The sequence below is a fragment of the Vanessa tameamea genome, chromosome Z, assembly GCF_037043105.1.
Source record: "Vanessa tameamea isolate UH-Manoa-2023 chromosome Z, ilVanTame1 primary haplotype, whole genome shotgun sequence".
NCBI classification, from domain to species: Eukaryota; Metazoa; Arthropoda; class Insecta; order Lepidoptera; family Nymphalidae; genus Vanessa; species Vanessa tameamea.
Window position 1 is genome coordinate 11,905,925 of NC_087341.1, and position 12,266 is coordinate 11,918,190.

At 30.2% G+C, this 12,266-nt stretch overlaps 1 protein-coding gene across 1 annotated transcript in view; it reads left to right on the top strand.

The window, feature by feature from the left end:
- The window catches only part of LOC113401643 (neurocalcin homolog), an 82,415-nt gene extending 75,588 nt beyond the window's left edge, over positions 1-6,827 (top strand). Inside the window, exon 5 of the mRNA XM_064220436.1 lies at positions 52-6,827. Coding sequence (XP_064076506.1) covers positions 52-246 — 195 coding nt within the window. The 3' untranslated portion in view covers positions 247-6,827. The remainder of the gene's footprint in view (positions 1-51) is intronic.
- The last annotated feature ends 5,439 nt before the right edge of the window (positions 6,828-12,266 follow it).

A 12,266-nucleotide genomic window follows, 5' to 3' on the forward strand; every position in this document is an offset into this window, starting at 1 on the left:
TTGACCAAACGAAAAAAACTATTTTTTAATGGAATAATTTATTAATTCTAGGCAATTTACAAGATGGTCGGCTCTGTCATGAAAATGCCCGAAGACGAATCGACGCCCGAGAAGCGAACGGATAAAATATTCCGCCAGATGGACCGGAACAAAGACGGCAAGCTATCTCTCGAAGAGTTTATCGAGGGTGCTAAGAGCGACCCGTCTATTGTTCGGCTGTTGCAGTGTGACCCTCAGTCTCAGTGATACCTCAGATACTAATCGGCTACAGCAAGCGTTCAAGAACCACTTATCTATATCCAATTTAGAAACCTAATTTGTATATTATCACACTTGTATAATGCTTATAAGAGCTAGTGCGCGCTGCAAAGCGCTATTGCACGAGAAATCTATAGATTGTCCCGTTGCTTAGCTCTTGTTGAATTCTTCCACTTTCTTTTTATACAGCCTTCTATCCATATCTTATCTATTTAACGTGCCGTCGTGACTCTACGTTACGACGCAAAGAGTTCAGTGATTTGGACTTACGCAAAAGCAGCTCTTCGCCAGGGCTTTATTAGGGTATAAGCTTACAGTATTGTATTCTATATTTGGGGATTATAAATATGTTTAGTGTCTACACAGACGTGAAAATAATTGAATGAGCAAACGTGTTTTATTCTCTTATTAGACTTATAATTGGTTAAGTCCATTGCATTGATAATTTCATGGGATCCTATGAATTTATGCTTTAGTTTAAAAAATGCTTGCTTTTGCGTTATTCCTAAATCGCCATATGTAAGTTATTAATGAATATAATATTTATAATTAAGAGTTGTTGAGCGGATTTTTGCGTCCGCGTGTATTGGACATAAATAATAATAACTTATTCATATAAGGGCAGATTATAGTATTCGTACAATATTCTTCCCAATAAAAATGGAACGTAACACTTGGGACAGGGCTGTGAAGTTAACTTCGTTGAAAGCATCACATCAATTTTAGAGTTAAGGTGACATGACATGTCTAGGAAGAGATTCGAGTTGAGCCCAATTATCTCAAACAAATTACACATCGAAATAAATCCTTCATATATCACATATATGTTGTTTGTACAATTATTATTATTATTATTTATATTTTTTTTTATTTCCGGCAACTACTGGAATGGTTGCTTTTTTGATGTTATTATTTATATACATCAAGTAATTTTATATAAAAAAAGAATAAAAAATGTAAAAAAAAATTAAACAGCTGTATGTATATCAAATACTGATAATTATCAAAATTAAATTATTCTATACCGTACATAATTTCTTCGATGTGGCTTGTAATGAAATATTTATATTAGATTATATCTATGTATAAACATATAACAAAGATCTGATTTAGCCTTTACTTGGAACGGATTATCATATTAATATACAATAAATATGTTAGTGACTTTAATAATTAATTCTAAAAACCGTCATTTTATAATTAAGATACATATATGTGTAGCTAGGTTTATTATGTAGACGCAGGAATATTAATTTATCAATATACACGTTATGGTATATGGCGAAAGCGAAGATTTGTATACAAAATAACATACAGTCAGTCTGTTCAGAAATTATTGAAATGCGACTGATTTCGGTAAACCTGATGTGCATACTACTGCAATTCCATTTGGATATCTTAACAATGTGTCATTGAGCCCTTTTTGACCACTATACTCATGACTTATACATTTTTACGAATTCAATATAGAATTCGGTGCCTTCCTAGTAAGACTCCTTTGGTCCCGAGTACCCACTAGTCTTACATATTCGACGCCATTTCGACTATTCGAATAATGTGTCTTCCTAAATCAAGAAAAATATTTTGAAATACACCGTATATTTAAATAATTTTTATTTACATAATATTATAATATGGACGTCGTACCTTGACTACGCCAAGAGATGGCGCTGCTTCCAAAAATGATTAATTATTTACACAGATGAAATATATTATATATTAATCTGTTTAATTTGTTTCTTTTTTAATTCCGGTGAAAATTTAGGTTGATAAACAGGTTAATTAAATTCGTCATTATCTTCTTTATTGTCGATAGTAAGTATTTTGCAGCTCTAGTTTGTTCATGGGTACCTCGAATGTCTTGTTTAGGTATTAAAATTGTCAGGTCGGTCGATTTAATTTGCACAACGCCAACGTTATACGCAACAAGCAGATATATTTTTTAATAAAACAAATTTTGGCGACATAGTTATGGATTTCCCTGATATTATTAAGGTTTAGTTTTTAATAAAAATGTTCTAAACTTAATTATAGTCGAGTCAATCTAAGTATTATTCAATTACTTTATTTTATTTAAAACGGTTTGTGGAAATTATATATAATATATTATGGTTAGTGTATATTTGCTAATAATTAGGAGTCGACAATCATGCAGATCGGAAGCTTAGTCGGTACAGATGGACAAGTTCATCGAGTCACGCAGGTGACAGTGGTTTGCAGTAAAAGTAAAGTATGAAAACCTAAAGACTAAATGAAATATAAAATTAATTATAAGTGATTATCTGTAGTATATAAAGAATTGTTAAATTGTATATTATTAATAGTCTCATTAGAATACAAGTCCATACTCCAAAAGCCCATGCCTTATTATGCAACCAAGTGGTTGATTACAACTTATGAAACGTATAATATCATAGAGTATCACAACATTTTAATCGATTAGGTTAACATTTACATAAATTAGTCAAATGTAATATAAGACTTACTTATATCGCTACAGTATCGCAGTTCTGCAGAGGTAAATCAATTCTAAAAATTAGGTGTTCACCTAGATATCGTGTTGTTTCTGTAGATATTCTCAGGATACAATTAGTTTCTACGTACGTGGTTATATATAATTAGTAGATTAACATTATGATCAGATTGAATATTATTGATATGAATTATTAGAATAAAAGACATCGTTACAATATATGTAATTCGATTCATGCTTACGTTGCAACTTGTCGACTCAAACATTACTCATTATTTCATTCTTTTTTTTTTTTAATTATGATGATTAAGTTTAGTCCTGATCTTAATTTTAATGGGTTTTTTGAGATTTTATATAATTTTTTTAGAGAATCTCTTTTTTTTTTTAATTTTAGGAACGTATTTTAGCGGATACGTTTCATTTAATAATTTTATTTTTAATTGAATATATTCCAATAATATATATATTTTCACATTTTAACAGTATTATTAAAACCTTTATTTGTTTTTGAAAAAAGTAATGAACCATTTTTATTTATTTATATATATTTTTCGCAATCATTGTTTTATCAAATATTTGTAGGTCTATATATGTATAATTAATGGTTTATAACATTAATGTTTCTCATTTTATTAACATTTTAATTAAAAGCACAATTTTCCCTCGCACAATAATAATGTTTGTATTTATTTAATTATATTTAAAATAAATTTCATTTACTTTAGTAGTTCTGTGGCAATTGCAACGCTAACTTTTGGGTAATCGGGATACTTAAATACTTCTCAAATGAGCCGAAGTGATTGAAGATTAAAAGTTAAAAGGATACGTTTTATAGTAAATAACTATGATAGTTAATTTAAGCGTAAAATCTAGAAATATATCATATTATATTATTGTAAAAAAATTTGTTGATTGATACTATTTTTTTACATAAGCAATGGCCATATAGCGATTAAATTCAACAAATCTACGAATTTTTTGTAATATTTATACATGTTAAGAACTCGATGCTTATTTTGTTCGTATTAAACCGAGCAATGTAATCGCACCAACGACAAGTATCCACCGTGGATTCGTTGACTAAATATGGGACTTATGATACCGTGTTACCAGTTCGAATATTGTCAATGTTTAAAAATATTTTGCCCGTACAATACATTAGAATTTTTAACAGCTGACTGCTAAGATAGCAAATACCGCATTACAATAGGATTTATAAAGGTAACAATCTTGACATTAGGATTAATATTTTACAATTTTACTTTTTATGATAATCGTTAAATAAATGCCATTCTTCGATTTAAATATAAGGTCTGTATTTGTCTGTTTTATTTACGATATAATATACTTAATAACGAAAAGAATTCTTAAGTAGAATAATCACTATAAATGCTAACAGTATGTATAACATTGATGAATGTGTATTATATTACTCTTGAACAACAAAATGATTAGTTATACTTTGAAGAATGTTCTAGAAACTTCACGGTTTCAGAAACTTGTCGCCTTAGTCTCCCTAAGGTTTAAAATTGACTTTGGGCACTTACCTCCTGGTGCTTAAGATAATATACGTATTGGTATTATATCACAAGGGCTCTATTCGCATTATTTGCAATAATAATAACCACCAGCCTATAAAGTCAATATGATTTTTTGTGGAAACTACCATTTCTGAAAACTTGACCTTCAAAATGTAGTTTTGTTCGGATTGAAGTTGACTTGACACGGCGCGAATATATATTCGTATTTGATCTGGTGGCACCCCACCTAAGGGCTGAAGAAAGCCGAAAACGTGATAGGGATTTATATAGATGAGTCTAAGTGATTGTGGACGCTACGTTAGGTGTTCATTATTTATATGACAAATTCTAAAGACAAAGCAATAAATGCTATTTCAATGTATAATGTGATTTAGTACTTTGATCTGTGTAATTTTAGTGATGATAGAACTTCATCACAAATCTTCGTAGAATCACTATTGGTGCGATTCGATTGATTTATTTGTGCAAATACGAGTAGTACAAAAGGATTCAGAGACTGTAATTGTTAATGGATGTAGTTGAAGTGCTCTTGCAAAGAGAATAGATAAATATAAATGAAAACACATTATTTTATGTACGCAGCTACCAGATTAATCGCAATGATTATTTGGTTGTTAGAATTAAAATGGCGTTGAATGTTAAATACTTTCGAAACTTATGCAATAAACCTAATAAATTCACATCAGTGATGTAATGTAAAAGAGAGAAATATTTTTAATAGATAATTTTAAACGCATATCGATTGTTAGATGTTCGAAAAATTTTATGGAATTTAATCTTCCGACTACGACTTTCTTGTTTGATAAGTACTTCCTTCTCGATGTTAAAGACATTAGTGTTCTTATTCAAAAGAAAAAATCAAAAATCATTTGCGTATTTATAATGTGTCTCAATGTTATATTTAAGTAAACTAGTATTTAACATTTTAAATTAAATAACAATGTACCTAATCAATTCTCCTTACAACTCTCATTGATTGTTTACAAATGTTTTAGCTTATTCTAAAAATAATCTTTCAAAATTCCCATTGTTGAGTTAAATAATAATAGGGAGTGTAAACTGTCCGGCATGACAACCGTGGCACACACTGCACAGGTCCTATTCTCGGTCGAAGCGGCAACGTCGCACACCCCTGTTGCGAACGACTTGCATCTTTTCTTGAGTCCGTAAATATAAATTATTTACTTTAAATCTATGCAACGATGTAATATACTCAATAAAATTCTTGAATTAGAAATACAATAAAATTGAAAACTTTGAGCAAAATAAATGAAACTAATACTAAAAAATTTAATTTTTTTTATTTTTTTTAGGTTTCTTTACGGTCTTCCAGTATATTAAGCGGTAGTGAACTAACTTAATGCTCCTTACTACAACATACACTTCAATCGGTTTCAAGAAACGGTTCTATAGCACCACACTAGTTCTAGACTATTTTTAAACTTGACTAAAGCAATGGCTTCGATTATTTGTTCTCATTTGTCACATCTATTATACGGTATTTATAGTCTCATATATTGTAAACGTGCTACTTTAACTTTACCTTATACCTTCTACTTCTTAATATGGTACACATTTTCCCTTAACACGTAGTTAGAGAAGAATTCGCTCCCCACATGCTTCTAACGCCTCTTTGAAATTTTACATTTTAATATAATTAATCACATATAAAATCTATGGTGCATAAATGTTCTATGAGATTAAAAATACTTAAGTAATTTAATAATCTGTAATTATTTTTTGTAAGTATCAATAACTATTTAGTTAGCTTTATAATATCTTATTATAATTTAATACAGGGTGCTATTGATTTGAGTAAGTCATTTACGCAGCGATACATTTGATTAAAACGACGGTAGACAATTTTCAATTGTATCTCTAGATTTGTATTTCATTTATCAATAAATTTGCAATTGCAATTAAAATATTGTAAATATTGTATTCTGATGTTGTAAATTTTGTTAATGTTATAAAAATAAATTCATAATTGAAGAAAATCAAATGTGTCGCTACGTCGAACGGTTGTATTTTGTGCCCCACTTTATGTGAAGAACTCGTCGTATGATGGTCCTTTAACCTATGTACAGGAAGCGTTCGCTTTCTTAGAAAAATTACGAAAAAAAACTTCAGACTGGATGTTACTGAGTTATTTATGAAATATTTATTTTAAAAAAAAGCTCTTACATCACAAATAGTTTGAGAACTATTACAATGTTGCGTGCAACATATCATTTTGCTTATATCTAAACTTACTCTCGGTGTCATTAATGGTATCTAAGGCCAGCTTAGTAATATTTCAATGAACTCGTTGGCCACCCGTCGTAAAACCTATTGTCACTGAATAATAGCACCCTAATCCTAAATGTTTCCGACAATTATCGTATGTCAGATAAAAATTACAATTATTATAAATGTTTGGCTCAAAGATATGATGTCATATAATTATTCTGTGTAGTCAATTTGTAATTCCTTAAATTTAATTTAATATTGATCTAGTTCTGATACTGTTTTAGATTAAAATTAATATATCTATTTATTAAATCTTTCTTCTCTCAGACGTCTTTTATTATAACCCTAAAATTATGTAAGCGTAGTAGTTAATGGACTCGCAGTGTGTTCCTTTTAACTCGTATTCAATGTTATTTTAGCAAAATTTAGTTATGAGTTTTGCTATTTATTTATAAGTAATAAAATCAATATTTTCAATCATTCAATACACGTAGTACATAAATAAACTGAAAGTATGTTTCTTTGATATCATTGACGTCATACCATCTTATGTATGTTTATTTGTGCGAATGATACGATATATGAGAATATTATTATGATTCAATCATATTGATTTGAATGTATTTATAGTTAACACCATCGATCTGTCTGCAGCCGTGCCATAAATATACAGGATCAACGTTTCAGTAGAATTGTTTTTTTTTTTTAAATATTTTCTAACTAAAATCATATTGGCATCATCATGGCACGCATAACCGCCGATTTCAGTAGGATAAAGTTTATCAAATTCGTGTGTATTTTTACACCGAGGTGCCTTTAATCTTGTCTAGTAAAATATAGATTTAGATACTCGCACTACGCACGATGTAATATCCTACCTTATATTATAAATGCGAGTTTATTTGTTACACTTTCATATTTTAACTGCTAACCGATTATGACGAAATTTACATATCGACATGTGGGCCCCTCCTCAAATTTTAGCCGATATTATTGAAGAGTTGATAGAAAGAGGTATGTTTCAGAAAGTTAGTTATGGAAAGAAGAGGTATATTATTTTATTTGGTCCAAAGTAATAAGAATAAGTTACAGTAGACAGATGAATATTATAGCATTTTAGCTAATAATGTATTCTCATGGTTAACTAAAACTAGTGAATATGTTAAAAGACAGTGAAAACAGAGAGCTGCAGCGCAAGATAAGCTTATCTTGGAGGCTTAAGAGTAAGTAATTATATCAAAATAATGGAAGATTTACTTGCAAAACAAAAAAGTTTTAAAAGGGAAGATGCTCATAAAGACCCAACGCAAGGAAATGAAAAAAATATTTTTTAACCGTTAACGAATCAAAAAATGTTTGAAATGTTAAGATTGAATGTCCATCGAATTTTGTAGACGATGAAAATTTGGAAGAATATAGAATTTTAGGAAACAGGCGAACTGGAATGCCGTACGACCAGATATATTAGCAAACAAAATTAAATCTCATAAAATAATAAGAAACATTAACCATCCCTACATCGCCAATGTGCCGCTAACCTTAGGTATTAAGCTGCGAAGTGTGTGTGATATTATGTATGTTTGGTCTGTAGTTAAACGGTAAGTAAGTTTTAGGATGCTCGGTCTTCATGTGGTTGCGAAGTCCTCTGGACTTTGTGACGGTTTACCATTTATTGACAGGCACTATATTGATAAATATTGGCTGTAATTTTGCTGGCTGCTACAGTGTCCTCGACCATTGCAATAACTGCTCTATAATTCTGAATTGTATTTAAATACATAATTGTGTGAAATCTCCAATGTGTATTCAATGACACTGCTAATTCATATAGACAGATATTTTGTAGAATATAAATATAAATATTTATGTTATACTTGCAAATTAAACTTTTATTTTTCGAGATACACAAAAAAAATTCTAGCGTGCGGTAAAACATAAAATCATTGGCATACAGCTTGACAGAAATCGTCTGCCACGATTTTGTGAAAAGTATGCGTTGGTATTATATTTACTTATTCTAAAAAAGGGTATTTAAATAAAACAAACTTAATGTTAACATACAAATTTGGGACTAGTGTATTAAGCAGTCCCTTGTGGTGGTAACTATAATTCCTGTCATTATATTTACTATTCATAAAATCAACCAATTCAATGGAAGTTTATTCGGCAAAATATTTGACATTTTAAGCAAGTTATAGTACGCATATCTGTTGAATATGTCAGATAACGAACGCAAAAAGAATATTCGTCCCATCTCTTAGTATTTTTCACTTTTTAAATTAATTTTTTATCTATTTTTTATCTATTTTAAATACAGTTCTACTTGTGGATAGTTTTTGCACATAAAAATAGTAATTGCCCAATATATTAGAGACAACCTTTCGGTTGCATACAGTATAGCTACATTTTTAGTTATCCAAGACTATCAACTTCTTCATATATTTTTCCAAACTCTCTGTAGTAAAAAGGCAAAGAGTCTTAACGTTTTAAAATACCTACTTCGTTATTTCTAAACATTTAACGCAAATTCATAGTAAATATCATTTGAAGAATTAATTATGAAAATCAAGATACGTTTTTTTAAGACAAATAAAAAAGTAATAAAAACTATTTACATGAAACAAAGCCATGCATGCCGTTTTAACTGAAATATCAATCTTAATTTATATAATTGTAAATTAATTTGGCTTTAATCACCCGGACTAAAATCCATGCTAAATTGATTTGAGCTTTGTACGGGCCTCCTTGTTTAAGTAGAGGTTCGTTCCAAATTGCGTATTTAAATAAGTCTATATATACACGTATGAGTTTATGGAGGTTAGCAGAATTAGTTCTCTCTGTATGGTGTGTACTATGCGTGAGGTGGGTCCGAGGAAGCGATAGGGAGGTGGGTGGCTCTCCTTACCGGGTGGTGTTCAACGCGCCTAAGGGGCCTCGTCCAGAGAAAGTAAAATATCCTGGTATGGGGGAGGCTAGTATTGTCAAGTGAATGTATAAGTATAGCTTTAAACTATATATCGGTCCCTATACTATGTGCTATGGAGTACTTATTTACATATGTGCGTATATAAACTTATCTATTATGCAGACATAGGAAATGGAACAGGTTGAGAAAGGAACGCTTCGAAATTTACTCATACATTGGACGTCGAAATGTTTTAGTTACTGATATTTATTTAAATTAACTTTCTACATTTTCTGTCACTTGTAATAATATCGTAATCTATTTAATCGTTTGGTTGTTTCTATCGTATAAAAAACAAAGAATGTTATTTATAATTTGCTGATCTTATTTATTTTTAGTTAATTTATATTATATTTTAAATTCTAAATAATATATTCTACGCAATAGCTAATATTCTGCGTAAAAATTAGCTTCTTCAATGAAGGCTACGTTTTTGTCTAATGCTAAATAGTATGTATGCATTGTATTAGTAAGTATTTTTTTAATAAATGTTATATATCGCAGGCAAAGGTAAGATTTTATTTATTATAAATTTTAAATTAAATCAAAGTCCACGTACGGTCATTATTCATTCAAATATTAATGTTTTGTTTACCGCATTAACGTTAACCCTCGAGCACTGGATTCAGTTCGCAACATAGGTTCTTATATTAGAAGTATCTGTTATAACCCGTTACGGTAAAATAAATTAGTCGCTATCCATATAATACATACATTTTGTGTGTCTTAATATAACCTTATCATTTTAAGTGCTCACTGTTTCTATTTATAGTTTGCTTTTTATTCAGAATTTTTGGAACACTATATATTAAAATATATCTAATTAAAGTAACTTTTTGAAGAAGCTACGTAAATAACGATAAAAATCGCATCACAATCCGACATAAACTACACAAAAAACGACATTTAATATTATTGAAATAATATTATAATTAAATTATTATAATTATTTCTAATTTTGAAATATTACAATTAATATTATTACAGAGCACGTTAGTACTAGAAAATTAAGTGTTTTTGCTTAAGCTATAATAAATGTACAATAAAATGTGGTCTAAGAGTTCTATGAATGTAAGGGAAGGTCGTATTTTGTTCTTGGAACAAGTAGGTGACGCATTTATAGTGTGCTAGACAGCAGCAGCGTCGTAAAACATTTGTTGATCGATTTCTGATTTTGCGAATATTATTGTATTTCATGTCATATTTATGGCAAATATATTTCATTCGTAATACGGATCTTACCATGTAATTGAATGAAGGTAATAATGAAACAAAAAAGGGTAATACTTCTAATTAAATCGGACGAATATTAATTAATAAATAATAATATTTATATATTTTAAAGTAGGTATTGATTACAGAACAGAAAATAGCCAGTTTCGTCTTATTTCATTGCGATTATGAAATTAGCTTTAATCGGTAAGTACGTAGGAATCCTTCTAGTCTTTAGGAGTATGTGAGAGTTTGAGTATTAGAATGGAGTATTGACCGAAACATTAAAATCCTTTGCTTACTGTTATTGAAAACAATTTATAATATATATATACAATATATATATATATATATATATATATATATATATACATTATACATTAACAATTTAAAATATATAACACATTTTTGGATTGAATTCATGTAGAATAACAATAAGAACCTTCTCACATTCCTATTTATTTTAATACCCAATCACCTTTTATGGGCGATATTATTCATTATAATAAGGAAATAAATGAACTGTTATAATAAATAACCACGTATCTTTGAGCTGAATAGCTTCACCACAAATTTAATTAATTTTGATTGCGTTGCTGATACGCAGATCGTAGATGGGATTCTTGCGAAGCGTTGACAATCAAGGGGGCGTCCGGACGACGCATGTAAATTCGGACGCAACTCCACCGCTTTCCGGAACCGACAGCCGCAGTTGCCTACATCGGGAGAAATGGAAAATATATATCAAGCTGAGCGAAAAGTCCACTACACACCCTAAGGGTGGAGAGCCCGGACGTGCGTTCGATTCAAACGAGCCGTAGCCTCCCGTCGTCATGGCCCTGTTCAATTTTAACATAGCAATCCATATACATATGTAGTTGCTATATGAACGCTAATTATAATTTCATTATCTTGACCCAGTAACTCTTAAAGCGAAGGTAGTGGCTACATGTGCAACGAAATATAAACTTTGAAAAATTCACTCCTACCTAACACATCGCTGCCCTATCTATATAATATCCGGTATTTTTTTTTTCTCTCTCTCTCTCTTTGCAAGGCACAGTACTCGCCTTTTAGATGTAATTTTAGATTTTTCCTCTAGCTTTGAGAAAAATAAATATGCTTAAACCCGACCCTCTGCCGGAAAAAAATATTAAGAATTGAGAAAATATTTGTTTTACAGTTATGTAAACATCTCTAATTACGACCTGTTTAAATTATTTTTTCTCAGCATCGTACGGGGCAGAGCTCTAATTAACATCTATTACAGGTATTTCGGGAACAGAGGATTACCATTTGGCGAGGGCGTTGAGTACACTCATTTAAATGGAACCCGTCTGGCTCTTCGCAGATGCCTACTGTTCAGTTCCTTTCTCTACAAATATAGAATGTAAATAATGAAAAATGTATATAATTACTGAGCCTCTATTTAATTGATTACTTCTGCACAGTGAATGTTACATATTGCCTAATCGTTGGAAGATCAAAGGATCAAAGATGATCCGCTCGTTAACTAAGTAAGATGCCAAGTACCTGTTGCACGCCACAGCGATGACATGACTGGTGTGCTGTAGACTCGCGATGTGCT